At 39.9% G+C, this 16,762-nt stretch overlaps 1 protein-coding gene across 5 annotated transcripts in view; it reads right to left on the bottom strand.

The window, feature by feature from the left end:
• Positions 1–13,244: 13,244 nt before the first annotated feature.
• LOC121382960 overlaps positions 13,245–16,762 on the bottom strand; it is a 50,577-nt gene continuing 47,059 nt past the window's right edge. For all 5 annotated transcript variants that reach the window (XM_041512662.1, XM_041512655.1, XM_041512680.1 and 2 more), the window contains one exon: positions 13,245–14,347. In XM_041512662.1, coding sequence (XP_041368596.1) covers positions 13,473–14,347 — 875 coding nt within the window. In that variant the 3' untranslated portion in view covers positions 13,245–13,472. The remainder of the gene's footprint in view (positions 14,348–16,762) is intronic.

Raw genomic sequence — 16,762 nt, 5'->3', positions numbered from 1 at the left:
CATTATGTTTGTGTACAGTTCCTGTCTTCGGGACTCCAGCACTCGCCAAGTTTGTTGGGGGCCCTGGCCTAGTAGGCGGCAGGGGGTGGGGGTGACCGGTGTCATCTCCATGGTTACATGAAACGTTTTTACAGATACAGTATATACATGACATACATAACGCTACAAAAAACACAGTCAACACGGTTTTACATATGACATACACATTAGGGCATAAAAACACGGATACACACATCACAACTCCTTTGAATAACACAGAAAAACTTGGGAACACATCTCCATTCGAATACACAGAAAAACAGCACATTTCACGGTTGAATACAAACACAGTGGTACACACATTGAGAACACACAACATGAACACGAATAAACACACTTTCTTTCCTGGTCGCGTAGCGAAGGGGGTGGGGGAGTCCAGGGGCGGGTCCGTTCCGTTTACCATAGCTAGGTTTAGATCGTTGTCAGTCTCGGTGTCCATGTCCAGTCCGGGTCGGGGGGGGGGGGGGTTGAAGACAGAAGAAGGGGGGGGGAGGTCCCCAAAACCTAAGTTTTGGAGGCCTTCTGGCCCTTGGATCTGGAGGGGGGAGCCTGGGGGAGCACATGACATGCCTTCTCCGGCGTAGTGTCGTCCGACGTAGAAAGATCTCTCTTTCTTTCCTTTTCCCTTTCCTTCCTCTTTTCTTTCCTTCTTCTTCTCTTTTCTCAACCTTTCTATCCTCTCTTTGATCTCTCTCTCCACTTTCTCTCTTTCTTCTCGAGGGCTGCTGTTGATGGTCAACTCAGCGCTTTCCTCGTCGGCTTCTGGGGTTGGGGTAGGGTTTGACTCACCTACTACGACCTTCCCTAGGTCCCCTCCTCTTACGATGTCCCAAAAAGAGACCTGCCTGTCAGGGCAGTCCCACTGATGGTGGTCGGGTTTCCCGCAGCTGAAACAAAGCTCTGGCTGATTCCTGTACCTTACAGTGAACCAATCTTGGGCAGCTGTCTTCAGCCTGCCCGGTATGTCCCTCTTAATGTCAATCTTAAGACTGCGTTCACCAGTCTTTACCAGCGTATTCCTCCACGTGGCGTGAGCTGTTTTAACAACAATAGTTCCGTAACGCTGAAGGACAAAATCAACATATACGTTGGCTACACCGAGCGGCAATCCACGGATCCGCACCCACGTACCCCCGGGGAAGCGTGGGCCGATCTCGCAGCACCTGTCACGAATACTAAGGCCTTGCAGCTCCAATCTATCTCTAATTTCCTGAGAGTTCAAGTGTAATTCCCAAGTGTTGCGCCCCTTGGGGACAACAGACAGGAGGTGGTGGACTATGGGCCCTAGGGCTCGGCAAATCTCCTCGCCCGTTAGGGGTGGGGTGAAACCCGGGGCGTTAAGGTACAACGGCTTATTGTACTCACTTGAACTGGAGCTGGTCGGGGGTATTTCAGCTGCTGTGATCGGTTCCTCGAACATTTTCCTCTGGTTGGACCGGGAAAAAAGCTGGGGGGGGGGGGGCTAATTTAAATAAATTTAAACTTGTTTAGATTTAAGGTAAACACACCTAAACCAAAAACTCACTACTCACCAAAAGGCCGAGAATTATTATTATTATTTTTTTTTTTTTTTTTATATTTCAGGTAACTCCCGAACATGTCGGGTACCCCATTTATTTTTCAAAAACCTACCTATTTATACTACTAAAAAGAATTTAAGGGTCAGACGATATTTTCGACATTATTTTCTGAATGTCAATTATATTAGCTAGACCATAATGTCACGCATGGTATTGTTCCATTTTGACGAAAGTGGGTCTAAGCAACCCATAAATGAATTAAAATCCACTGTCATTGACACTGTCGACTAGTTCTAATGGCGAAAACATGCTTACATTTGCACGTAAATTAGGGCGAAAGCGAAAGGTCTGCTAAGTGTCCATAACTTGCTTTTTCACATAGCGCTTCATTTGCACGCTTTGCACGTGTATTCCATGTTCCCAATGCTGAATTTCCGTATAATTGGAGCGTGCGTTCGTGTACACTGCAAATTCGACAATGGTACGACTTCAAATGACTATCGAAGATCGAGGAAGGGCTATTGCTTGGCTTCCGGATGGCAATACGCAAAGAAATGTTGCTCTGAGACTTGGTGTCAGTCAAGAGTGTCGTTGGCCGACTGTGGCAACGGTACCAAGCAACGAATTCTGTTCGAAATCGTCCACGTTCGGGAAGACCCCGAAGCGCTACAAATAGAGAGGACCGCTACATCACCAATATGGCTCTACGTCAACGCACAACCACTGCACGCCGATTACGTGACAATCTGCGGACTGCGACTGGAACTCGAGTGTCTGATCAAACCATACAGAATCGTCTGAGAGCCAATAATCTACGCTGCCGTCGCCAGGCTGTTCGACCACCACTCCTACCACGTCACAAAACGGCCAGACGTCACTGGTGCACGCTTCGTCTGCGGTGGCAACGTTTTCAATGGGGTCGAGTGATGTTCACTGATGAGTCCAGGTTTAGTCTCCAGTTCAACGACGGTCGGGTTCGCGTCTACAGACGTCCTGGGGAGCGCTTCGCTGACGTTAACGTTAGACAACGTCACCGGTTCGGTGGTGGCAGCGTCATGGTGTGGGGCGGCATCTCTATCAACCACAGGACCCCCCCTATATGTGGTGGATGGCAATCTGAATGGAATCCGCTATCTGAATGAGATTATCCGGCCGTTGGTTCTCCCAGGCCTTCAGCAGATTGGCGACGGGGCAGTTCTGCAGGATGACAATGCCAGACCCCACCGCGCCAGGGTGGTAACAGACTTTCTCAGACAACAAGGTATCGCCAGGATGGATTGGCCAGCATATTCGCCTGACTTGGCCCCAATAGAGAACGCCTGGGACGAATTAGGCAGGAGCGTTCGGGATAACCATGCCCCTCCGGCCAACCTTCATGATCTGGGTCAACTTCTTATGGCAGAGTGGCAGGCCATTCCCTAAGAGTTCTTCAGACGTCTGATCAACAGCATGAGGCAACGATGTGTCGAGTGTATTCGCGCCAGGGGTGGATTCACACACTATTAAACGAATGTTCTAATGTGTAAAATCCATGTTTGACAACCTTCAACTTTGACACCATGTCATGTGACTTTCTTGTATACAGTGACGTTTATTTGTGGTTTTTTGTAAATATGGAACAATAAATAAAAATGTTGGTGTAGTTTACATCATCAATCTAATACACTCTGAAACTTATTTGGTTATAAATTTTTGATCCTTAAATTCTTTTCAGTAGTATACATTAAACCAGGTCTCCTTGAAGTGTTAATAAAAATATACATGAGAGTATAAGTGCTTGTATTAATTATATATATATATACATTTTAGTTAGTGCATGTGTTTGTTCTTATACTCTTTAATTTGTTTAGTGTATAGGCTAGTGATGTGTATCTACAAAAGTCATACCTGGTTATCGGACCTGGCCCCCAAAGCTACAAGCCGGGGGGTCCAGATCTATTTAACTACATTTTTGTGCATTTGCCAATTATTCTCATAACCGATATGTAATGTCGAAGGCGTCATTGCACTTGGCAATGACCCCTCCGAGACACCAGTGTTTCAGGAATGTTTCTTTTCTGTTTGGCCGCTCTAAGGCGGCGAAATATTCAGCTTCAGCCCTTGAATAGACTAAGTGCTTAAACATTGCCATTTCATTACATGGCTTATCTCCCTCTAACAATTTACGTGTTGTCCAAATTACCCGTATGACTTTACTCCACAGAAAGATTCCTAGTTTTGATGCATTGTCTCCAGGCTTATGTTTTATGCCAAAAATCATGGCGTACGGGTTCAAACGGAAATTATTGCCTAAAATTTTCCTAAAGATCGGTTGTAATTGTTTAATAAATGTTTTAGTTTTCTTACAGTGAAAAAAAGGCGTGCAAGACTGAGTCCACTTCGTTACACACAAGGCATTCCGGAGTGGGCTCAATCTTCCAATCGTATAAATGTTTTCTCACTGCAATTACGTTTCTTATCATTTTATAAATTAAATCATAATCTGGATTTTCGATGTGACCGGAATTTAGTGTTTTCCAAATGTTTTGCCAATTTATGGTTTCATTAAAAGCTGTTTCCCACCTGGTCTTAAACGATGCATCTTTGTAAGTTCTAGATAACAAGGCTGTGTAAATGTCTTTTGTCTTCGCGTCTGTTACGTCCTTTTTCGTATCACCTACGTTGATCCGAAAGATGGCGTCTAAGTCACCATCATATGGGGCTTCGTTCCGTAAAGTCCATAGTAACGTCAACGGGAAATTGTCCTGTATGTCTTTTAATTGGCGATGAAATACCGCACTAGTTGAGCAACCAGTGAAGTCCAGAAAGTCGTTCGTACCCATGTCCCAAATGACTTTGACTAAATTTAGTCCTTCGCTACGTATATTATTGTGCATTTTCTTAGATATAGTAGGGTTCATATATAATTTGTTGGTAGCTGTCTGTGTCCCTTGTCAGGTCAAGGTCATTCCATGTTAATAATATTTCCCTGTAAATACTCGGCATTGAGACAAAATTTGCTTTATTATTTATAATTTTACATTTTAATATATGTCTTTCTATGTTTAAGTTTTTGTAGAGGCCTAAAAAGTGGTCAGCTAAGGCTTTCCAATTTCCCTCCCCCTCCAAACTTAGAAGTCTGCTTACAAATTTAATGCGTTGCGCTTTAATTTTCAGCCGAATATTTACTACCCCTAACCCACCTAATTCCTTAGGTAGTTGAATTTGTTCCTGTGATATAAAATGTTTTCTATAACTCCAAATAAAATCAAAGATCATTTTATCAATTTGTTTGGCATATTTTTCCGGAAGTTCCAAAACATTCGATAAGTACCAAATGCCACTCGTTGCAAGGGAGTTTACTGCAACTACTTTACCATGTAAAGTTAAATTTCGATTACTCCAGATGTTTAAGATAGTTTTAATATTTTGATTTTTGGTTCCCAGTTATCAGCTGAGACGTCAACATTTCCAAAATGAAAGCCCAAAATTTTAACTTTTTCATTAGTCCATCTTATATCAAGCGGAGTGTCCTTCCCATACCTAAGTTTACCCATTAGGAAACCATTAGTTTTCTGAAGATTGACTTTAGCTCCTGATGCACGTTCATAAATATTAAGGATTTTGAATAGTTGCTCTGCAGAGTCAAAGTCAGGTAAGGTTGCGTTACCGTCATCCGAATACCCTACCCACTTACTAACGAAGCCATCAGGTAAAGTGATCCCAATAATTTATGAGTCCTCCCGAACAGCTTCGGCCAAAGTTTCCGCCACCATAATATATAAAACTGTGCTGATCGGGCATCCCTGTCTAATACCCCTGGAGAGATTAAAATAATTGGAGACGTATCCATTTACTTTAACGGCGGATTGTATATCTGTATAACAGGTTTTTATCATTTTAATAAAGTTAGGTCCGAAATTGAATCTTTTAAGTACTTTAAATAAGAAATCCCACTCCACCCTATCATAAGCTTTTGTTTGATCTAAAGATAAAATTAATCCCGGTAATTCATTACGATTAACATATTCTATTAGGTCTCTTATCAATGACGCTCCGTCATGTATTGATCTGCCTTTCACTAAACATTTCTGGTTGAGATTTATTATTTTTGGTAGAATATCTCTGATTCTACTAGCCAAAATTTTTGTAATAATTTTATAATCACAAGTAAGTAAAGAAATAGGTCGCCAGTTTTTTAGAAGTTGTTTTTCGTTGCCTTTCCAAATTAAAACAATAACACCACGTCGCATGGTAAAAGTTAATTTTTCTTGTCTAAAGGCATCATTAATTACTTCTACCAGATCAGTACCAATTAAACCTAAACATTTCCGGTAGAATTCGGCAGTCAAGCCATCACATCCAGGCGATTTATCATTGGCAAAGGAGCTTAATAGCTGATGAGACTTCGTCAAGAGTTATCTCCCCTTTACAGGCGTCTCGGTCTTCGTCATCTAAAGTCTTTGTCATTTTATTTAAAAGAAAATCTTGAGCCGAAGCGTCAGTCTTTTCCGATGTATATAAAGTTTTATAAAATTTAGCGGTTTCTTTTAGAATTTCATTAGGTGTTTCAATTACTTTGCCATCGTCAGTTATTAAAGAATTCATGAATTTATTGCTAGCTTTTTGTTTTTCTAAGTTTACAAAATAAGACGTGCATCTTTCGCCTTGTTCAATTTCGTCTACTTTGGCCCTAATTCTAGCACCCTGTAGTTGTAATTGTTCATAACTTTTAATTTTATTCTGTACATTAATTAATTCTGAGTAATCATCTAACTGTCCACGTTCGTCAAGTTGCGTCAAGAAGATTTCATCTTGTTTTAAGTTATATATATAAGTTCTTTCCGTCCTACGTTTTTGTTTACAATAATCAGTTGTTAAATTCTTTATTTTAGTTTTTCCCATATCCCACCATAATAATAGATCAGAGTAGTTTCCCTTTTTAGTTTACCAAGTTATCCAAAAATCATTTATTAAGTTTACGTAATTTCTATCTTTTAAAACACTATTGTTAAAAGCCCACAGTCCCGGTCCTTTATTGTTTTTGTCGAATGTAAAGTCAGCCCAAACAAGCTTATGGTCAGTGTAGAGACACTGAATAATTATATTTTAAAATATACCTCTACTTTGTTACATCGCAGAATGCATCTATATGGTTAATACACATATCGCTATAATGTAATATCATGTATTTATATTATTAATACACATATCTTTATAATGTAATGTAATGTCATGTATTTGTATTTGTATTCATATATGTACCAAGCAATGTATCCTCCTGTTAACCATCTTGTCAAAATCAGAATATGTATGTTCCTCTTACGCCGTTGCATAACGGCCTGAGTGTAATAAAGTTCTGTTCTGTTCTGTTCTGTTCTGAGTCACACCAGCTTCTTTCAGGCCATAAGATAGATTAGAATTCAATGCGAGTTGTGTAACCCCTACAGTGCCCCTGTAGCTGTATGCTTCTTGGTAGCCTGTGCGTGCTCAGTCATAATAGTATTTAATTGTGTAACCCCTACAGTGCCCCTAAGCTCTAGCGTAACGCATCTACACAGAGAACACGGCTGGTCACGGTTCGTCGGTCATCTGTCAAAATAAAGTAATTAACACAGCTTGCAATGAACTCAGCCCTATGGCATGGGTTCACCGGGACATACATATTAATTATGTTGAATATTTGACTATTAAATTGGCACAATAAACTTAAAACTCGCCCTTCTGTATCTTTGTTTATTTTAATTATTTTAATATCTAAACCCTTTCTGAATAAAATTGCACGAATTAATATAATAAGTCCCATCAAAATCTTTAAGTAGTTCTTTTATATTATCTTTATCATTAAAATGAGTTTCTTGTAAGCAAATTATATCTATTTTCTCAGTATTTAGTAATTTAAAAATTAAACCCCGCTTTGTACTATTATTTACAAAGCCGTTTACGTTTAGTGTGCCAATTTTCAAGTGTGTGCTGTCAACTGCCAGCAGTTTAACATGTATGAACTAAACAAGAATAAATAATAATAATGAAATTGTGAATGAACAGTAAGAAACAACAACAACAAATATGTACAGCGTCTACGCATGGAAAGGTAATTTTTGACCCCGTGTGCCCAAGTCTCTATCGCGCCCTGGCCAAGCTGGTCGCAGGGTGGGGTGGTGGCCTGGGTCACTGCTGAGTTGGTCTGGCCTGTTGAGAAAGTCACTCATGCAAGGCACTGTACTAATCGGCTTATCTAACGTATGAAGCAAAAAACCACATACACTTAACGCAAGACAATAACACACATGAAATAGGTGAGCACCGTTAATCACAAGACAAACAAGAGCACACACGAAGAAGACTTAGCAGCCCTTTCAGTCAACGGGGTGTGGGGGTGGTCACAGTTAATTACACAGTTTTCACGCATATAAAGAGTACATAATTCATACAACACTAGAACACAAACACAAAACATGGTTTTATACACACAGAACACATTAGAACGTAGTAACACGGTTTTGCACAACACAATTCCATCGAATAACACTGAAACACGCACAGAACCACAGGGGATGGGGGTGGTCACATCTCCATACGAAAAAACTTGTGCACGGCACTTTTCACATTTGAACACATTTGACAACACAGTGAATATACATAACACAAACAAACACAACGAAATTTCCTTTCCTGGCCGCAGAGCGGAGTGGGTGGGGTAGACCGGGGCGGTTCCTGGTCGTTTACCGGGGCTAGGTTTAGATCGTGATCAGTCTCGTGGTCGATGTCCATTCCGGGTCGTGTTGGGTTGGGGGCAGAGAAAGTGGGTAGGTCCCCAAAACCTACGTCTTGGTGACCTTCAGTCCCTTGGTTCTGGAGGGGGGCGCCGCCGGTAGCACGTGGCATGCTGCCTTCTCGAATGTGAACTGGTCCTCTGATGAGGAAAGGTCCCTCTTTTTCTCTCTCTCCTTCTCTCTCTTCGCGTGTCTTTCTCTCTTTCCTCAATTTCTCTAGACTCTCTACTCTCTCTCTCTCTTCCTCTCTCCTGGCTTCTGACAATTCCTTGTCAGAGGATGAGGCCGTACTACTGATAATGAGAATCAGTTTGCTCGTCTGAGTCAACGGGTGGGTTTGGGGGGGGGGGGGGGGCGCCCCTTCCAGGACCGTGTCAATGTCTCCTCCCCTGACGATATCTGAGAAAAGAGTTTGACGCTGATGGTGGTCTGACTTACCACAACTGAAACACAGTTCTGGCTGGATTCGGTAACGTACCGTGAACCAGTCGTGCTGGTGGGTCTGGAGTCTCCCGGGGATATCTCGTCTAAAGTCTAGCTTAAGGGACCGCTCGCCGGTCTTAACGCTGGTATTTCTCCAAGTGGAGAAGCTAGCTGGTACTACTATAGTGCCGTACTTTTTCAGGGTGGCGTCCACATATGTTTGCAACCGTTGCAACCGTGAGGGGGGAGTCCTCGGATCTTGACCCAAGTGCCCCCTGGGAAACGCGGTCCGATGTCGCAGTTGGTCCCTGACGCGAAGCCCCAGTACCTCTAGGCGGTCCCTGATTTCCTTGGTCTTAACGTGGATCTCCCAGTTGTTGCGCCCCTTGGGCACAACAGCCAAGAGGTGATCTACAATAGGCCCTAAAGCCCTGCAGATCTCCTCACCCTTGAGGGGAGAGGTAAAGCCCGGCGCGTGTAAATACAACGAGTGAGAATACTCACTCTCTCCTTGGCTGCTGGGTGTCGTCGTCGGCAATGTCCGGTTGTGTCCGGCGATCGGAGCGTCAGCAGATGAAGCAGCGGCAGACAACTCTGGCTCATACATCTTTTTGCAAAGAATTTTTTTTGTTTTTTTTTTCTATTTTAATTTTTAGACAAATTTTTAAACTGTGTTAGAGTTTGACGCTAATTTTTAGGTTTTACCCTACAAAATTAACTGGCAACAAAAACTCATACTCACCAAAAGGCCGAGAAGCGGGACACTGACAGTTATCAACAAATAATCTATGAACCCTTACATGACAACCCAACTATAACAAACAAACAACATAAAAATATACATAGCGAAGGAATAAATTTAGTCAAAGACATTTGGGACATGGGTACGAACGACTTTCTGGACTTCGCTGGTTGCTCGACCAGCGCGGCATTTTATCGCCAATTAAAAGACCTACAAGACAACTTTGCGCCGACTTTATTATGGACATTGAAAAATACTGACCCCTATGATGGTAACTTAGACGCCATCTTTCGTATCAACGTTGGTGATACGAAAAAAGACGTGACAGATGCGAAGATCAATGACATATACACAGCCTTGCTATCAAGAACTTACAAAGACGCAGAGTTTAAGACCAAATGGGAAACCATTTTAAATGAAAACATAAATTGGCAAAACGTTTGGAAAACATTAAATTCTGGTCTAATTGAAAACCACGATTTCGATCTAATTTATAAAATGATTAGAAATGTAATTGCAGTCAGAAAACATCTCTATGACTGGAAGATCGAGTCCACGCCGAAGTGCCTTGTGTGCGACGGGGTGGACTCAGTCTTGCACTTCACTGTAACAAAACTAGACGATTTATTAAATTAATTGAACCAATTTTCAAAAAACTCTTTTGAAAGAAATTCCGACTAAACCCATATACAATGATCTTTGGGATCAAACACAAAGTTGGTAACATTGCGTCGAACTTAGGAATTTTTCTGTGGAGTAAAGCTATAAGGGTAATTTGGACAACTAGAAAATTATTAGAGGGTGATAAGCCATGTAATGAGATGGCACTTTTCAAACATTTAGTTTATTCACGGGTTGAAACTGAATATTTCGCCGCCTTAGAGCGGCCCAACAGAAAAGAAAAATTCCTGAAACACTGGTGTTTCGAAGGGGTCATTGCCACGTGCAATGACGCCTTCGACATTACATATAAGTTATGATAAAGAATGGCAATGCACAAACGTAGAAAACATAGACTTGGACCCCCCGGCTTGTAGCTTTGGGGGCCAGGTCCGACAACCAGGTTAAATTTTGTAAATAACTCTTAATGCAATATACACTAATTATAGTAAAGAAAACAAAAACACAAACATGCACTAAATAAACTGTATCTTAATCTTCTATTCACTCTTTCCTTCTATTTTCACTCTCCAATGTTCTATTCGTTCTGTTTATTGAAAACAATGCAAATAAGAGAAAATAAAAGTCTCAGAGATTAGGATAAAGGGAAAGGAAAACTAAAAGGAAGAAAGATGGAAAAATAAAAAAACGAACATAATATAGACGACAAACAGAACCCTCTCCACCCCCCAATGGAGTTACAAGTTAACCATATCCATCTTTTTCATCTCTAGCCACATGTAAACCTTATTCAAAAAGATTTGGTCGCATAGCTAGGTTATCAGCATTTTGAAGCCATCTTGCTCTAGGACATTTGATGCCTTCTATGATGATTTCCAGATGCAGCTAAAATGCCACTGTATTAAACACAAACTCTATACTGAATTTGTTTTATTACAAAAAATTTACGTTACAATAAGTGAGTAGCATTAGGTTGTTGGAGATGCCCACTTGAAGTTTTGCCTTGGGCCCAAATACACTTATGCTTGTCCTGAAAGACAACAAGAAAATACCTGATGGTAGTACTAAACCCCCAGAAAAGTGAAAATAGGAGATAGAAAAAGGAAATAGCAATAAGATGATAGAAAGACAAACAAAATAGACATAGACAAAAGGAAATAAGATAGATACACTGGAAAGCAGAAAGAAAATACAAGTCAGGCAGAGAAAACAAGAAAATTTAAGATAAAAAACCCCCCACAAAAGAATGAAATACATGAAAAATTAACAATGTTAATGGAAACTAAAGACATTAACCCACTATTGGCACATGCTATTTTTAATATAAAAATAAATTGCTATTAAAATCTTAGTTCAGGCTGCCTATATATAATACCATATTTAAGAGCAGTTGTATATGGCAAGTCAAATACCATGTAAAAAGAAATTATTGAAATCTTTACAGTATGAATTATAGGCCAAAACCAACTTTTCTTCAGTGCTAACTTTGATTCAAACTCCATTCAGAGCCATGTACAGGGATTATTGTCAAGGTCAAGGTCATTGTGAACTTGCATGGTCAAGTGATGGCTAATTAATCAACCAGTATAGTTTAATTAAATAAAATGACAAAATCATATTTTTTATTATGCACTGAATATGTGCTCTAGGGTGTATACTACCAAATCAAATCCCATAGACGACAATAGTAACATATGTGGCTAAAACTCCTACCTGCAGTGTATCAATCGACATAAACGCCATGGATATAAATACTACCACCCCTCACACTTAAAGTGAATCGGAAAAAATTGGGGGTCAAGCTGCTCGTTTCTATGACTACCCTAGTTCCGCACAAAATTCGAGTACTTTTTTTTACAGGTACCCCATACATGTTTCAAGCACAAGGCTACTTGACACACTGGTACTAGATGAAATAAAATTGCATATTTTTTTTACCCAGATGAAATTATTCTTTTTTACAACCAACACACTCGCATTTATAACCAATCACAGGACTTGTGGTGTTCACTTCTCTATCAAAAGTTGGGTGCACCTCGAACTTTGACCCAGCCAGAAGTTATTTGTTTTAGTACTACCATCAGGTATCTTCTTGTTGTCTTTCAGGACAAGCATAAGTGTATTTGGGCCCAAGGCAAAACTTCAAGTGGGCATCTCCAACAACCTAATGCTACTCACTTATTGTAACGTAAATTTTTTGTAATAAAACAAATTCAGTATAGAGTTTGTGTTTAATACAGTGGCATTTTAGCTGCATCTGGAAATCATCATAGAAGGCATCAAATGTCCTAGAGCAAGATGGCTTCAAAATGCTGATAACCTAGCTATGCGACCAAATCTTTTTGAATAAGGTTTACATGTGGCTAGAGATGAAAAAGATGGATATGGTTAACTTGTAACTCATTGTTTAGTAACAAGGAAATTTTATTACTGAAGAGGAGTAAGGCAAAAATAGTGTAACAAACAGGTTTATTTATCCTATTTTGTTATCACATACATCTATTGTACATAAACACTCAATATGTTGTTATCGCATACATCTATTGTACATAAACACTCAATATGTTGTTATCACCAAATAATTACATTTCCGTTACATTCATTACAATTTAGTGTCATCCTATTCGTCCTGCCGTAGCAACACCTATTTATTCATTTCTCTATGAAGGGCGGGATTTAGCTCAATTGGTTGAGTGCTCGCATGAGGTGCTTGCGTCGCAGGATCGAACCACCTGTATGGATCCATTCAGCTGATTGTTTTTTTCGTTTCAACCAGTGCACCACAACTGGTCAAAGGCTGTGGTATGTGCTTTCCTGTCTGTGAGAAAGTGCATATAAAAGATCCATTGCTGCATTAACAAAAATGTAGCAGGTTTCCTCTGATGACTACGAGTCCGAAATACCAAATGTTTGACATCCAATAGCCGATGATTAATTAATCAATGTGCTCTAGTGGTGTCGTTAAAAAAAAAAAAATCTCTATGCACATAAAAATAACATTATATCTGATGTCACTTTATATTGGTACTTTGTCTTGCTGAGCGTTATTGTTGAAGAACAAAAAAGAACAAAAAATCAAAATAAAATATGAACATTTAGAGTTATTATTAGTAAGTATATTTCAAATTTAATTATAAGGATTGTGTTATTTCTTTTACATTCATCGAATCACAGTTTGCAGATGATATTTTGTTGTGTGTAAAAACAAATTGCAATAAAAAATATTAAAATGACAAAATACAATTTTTTTTTTTTACATGTAATATAAATCCTTGAACAAGAACTCTGTTTAAATATTGTGAATCAAGAATTTAAGGTGTGTGAAACATGTATATCAGAGGTAATGTTGTTTGATAAAGTGTCCCTGCTGCATCATTTAAAAGGCGGTTTCTGAAGTGTTCGCAATGTCCTTTTCCCCTTGATTTCCTTCATTGATGACGGCGTGTCGTCAAAATCCAACTGATCCATGGAATCGGACTGTAAACGAAAGTCCGCAATTTCATTAGAAGACGAAGCTCTCCTGGTATAAAGCTGAGACAAGCTTCCTGATCTTTTTAATTGAAGAATTTCCTTGGCCAACTGCAAATTTGGTTTGTAAGACAACTGTTGTGATTGTCGTCCATCTGTTGATTTTGTCTTTTCAGCTGACACTAAAAATTTGGAAGGAAGCATAGCGAAGGAATTTCTACCTTTAACAGAGGATAACTGAGCTGTGTTGTTTTTATCCTTTGTTAATTCTTCATAACCCCTATCTACATTTAGATTGGTTACAGAAGGCTTTGACTTTGACATTTTCGAGGTATTTTCATGGTTTCCTTTTCTGTCAGAAACAAGGTTTTTAACTGAACTACTGTTGGCAATACAGGATTCTTTTTCATCCGAAACACCACGGACGTTTTTACTGTCACAATTTTCAGAAATAATGTGCCTTGATTCTTTTTTGTCCGAAGCAACACCGACAGTTTTATCATCACTATTTTCAGAAATACTGTGCCTGGATTCCTTTTTGTCCGAAACGACATGGTCATTTTGGACTTCACTGTTGTCAGCAACACTGTTTGTTTGCCTGGGATCAGACTGTTCGAGTTCCATGTCTCTGAGAAGTGTGCGGAGTTCATCATCCAGTCGTCGCTGTTCAACTCTCAGGTCTTCGTCTTCCCGCGTCGCTCGGTCTCGCTTACGTTGCTGTTTCTGAACAATCGTCTCAAGAGACTTGAAATACTCGTCACCGAAACTGGAAATGGCATCTGTATTTAATAAAATGTATTTCAGTATTTTTACATATTATGTTTTAAAAGAAATTAAAAAGTAACAGATGTTTGTACAATATATGGTTTACCAGCACTTTGTAGATACATAAAAAGTTGAAGAAACAGAGGAAAATAAATACAAATACAGTTGAATCCTGTTGGCTCGAACCCCATTGGTGCCCGAGAAAGTGTTCCACCCATCTGGTAGTTTGACCCAACCATTCGGTCAACAACGTGTATGTGTAACACAGGACTTTGTTTTTGGTTCGAGTGTTGCTGTGTATTTGACCCTTCTGAGTTCGACCCAATGAGATTCTACTGTATATTAAAACACTAGTTTACATAGTTCTGGCCACAGGCACAGCCAAAGATTAGTTTCCCCCCACCCCCCAATCACAAGCCTTCCCCTTCCCAATACCTTTTATATTTGCCTGTCGGTCCACAGCAGGACACACTGTGTCGTTGCAAACCACCCAACCCTGAATATAAAATCCTGGCTATGCCAGTATTTCAGGCCAATAGTATACATGTATAACTATACTGACACACATTGAAAATGCAAAACAGATATTTTTCAATATTTTGTTGTGCATAATGAAAAATATATTTATTGGACTTAAAATAACAATTTATGAGACGAAGCCATTGATTGGTACTTTTGTCTGGGTTTTAATCCTGGTTTTGTTTTCGTTACACATACAATAGCAGAAACACACAAAATGGTGTGAAATGCATTCACTACATGCTCAATCATGCTGCATGCAATGCACGTGAAATGCCAGTATGTAGACACATAAAAGTCACGTAACGGTGTCATATTCCTCGTTACATTAAGAATGCCACGACTCGGAGAAGAACAAAGGGAGCGAGCGTTGGGCATGGTTCAAGGGGGGACTTCGCAAAGCCAAATTGCTAGGACCTTCAGAGTCCATCCATCAACTATTGGACGACTTGCTGAATGTCATCAACAGACTGGGAGAGTCCGTGATCGACCTCGACCTGGTCAACGTCCCATTACGACCCCACGCCAAGATCGGCAGATTCGACGACACCACCTACGTGACCGGTTCAGAACTGCGACGATGACAGCAAGCAACATGATAGGACGTCATGGAAGGCCTATCCATCCGATGATGGTCATCCGTCGACTCAGAATGGCTGGACTCAGATGCAGACGCCAGTACAACGGTAACATCATGACACCGCGACATCGTGTTGTGAGACTACAGTTTGCTCTCCAGAATGGTAATCATCCACCATCTTCCTCTCATAAATTGTTATTTTAAGTCCAATAAATATATTTTTCATTAATCACAACAAAATATTGAAAAATATCTGTTTTGTGTTTTCATTGTGTCAGTATATATACATGTATAACTATTTTATTTCATATTTTATGGCAAGATGTAACATACCACAGATTTGTTTTATATTACAGCTGATACTTTCCTGGTTCACATTATCAAGTGGTCAGTTAAATGCCCAGTGACAAATAAAATAGAAATAATGTGTGTGACTAATGGTATAAGGAATAATTGTTATGTTGTTATGCTTTATGAATATAACAGTTGTGACAAGCTAACTTAATATTAACATGAAACATTCGGCCAGCACAGATGAAAATGACCCAAGCATAAATCATGGACAGTGATAGCATTAACTAGTTTACAAACTGAAGTTTGTTTCATTTAACGACAGCACTAGAGCACATTGCTTTTATTAATCATCTGCTATTGTATGTCAAATATTTAGTAATTTTGACATGTAGTCCAAGAGAGTAAACTGGCTACTTTTATTAATCATCTGCTATTGTATGTCAAACATTTAGTAATTTTAACATGTAGTCTAAGAGAGTAAACTGGCTAATTTTATTCTAGTGGTGTCATTAAACAATATACTTTAACTTCTAACAATATAAAGTACAGATAAATGTTCATAAAAGGTAAATTTTTAAAGAACACCACAGTAAAAACTAGTAATATAAACAAATATTATGTACCGGCTTCGGTGGCGTCGTGGTTAGGCCATCGGTCTACAGGCTGGTAGGTACTGGGTTCAGATCCCAGTCGAGGCATGGGATTTTTAATCCAGATACCGACTTCAAACCCTGAGTGCTCCGCAAGGCTCAGTGGGTAGGTGTAAACCACTTGCACCGACCAGTGATCCATAACTGGTTCAACAAAGGCCATGGTTTGTGCTATCCTGCCTGTGGGAAGCGCAAATAAAAGATCCCTTGCTGCTAATCGGAAGAGTAGCCCATGTAGTGGCGACAGCGGGTTTCCTCTCAAAATCTGTGTGGTCCTTAACCATGTCTGACGCCATATAACCGTAAATAAAATGTGTTGAGTGCGTCATTAAATAAAACATTTCTTTCTTCTTCTTTTTTTATATGCACCATTGCAGACAGGATAG

This window comes from Gigantopelta aegis, chromosome 2 (genome assembly GCF_016097555.1).
Source record: "Gigantopelta aegis isolate Gae_Host chromosome 2, Gae_host_genome, whole genome shotgun sequence".
Classification (NCBI taxonomy): domain Eukaryota; kingdom Metazoa; phylum Mollusca; class Gastropoda; order Neomphalida; family Peltospiridae; genus Gigantopelta; species Gigantopelta aegis.
The sequence above is the reverse complement of the archived record's forward strand: the minus strand, read 5'-3'. Positions and strand labels throughout refer to the sequence as shown.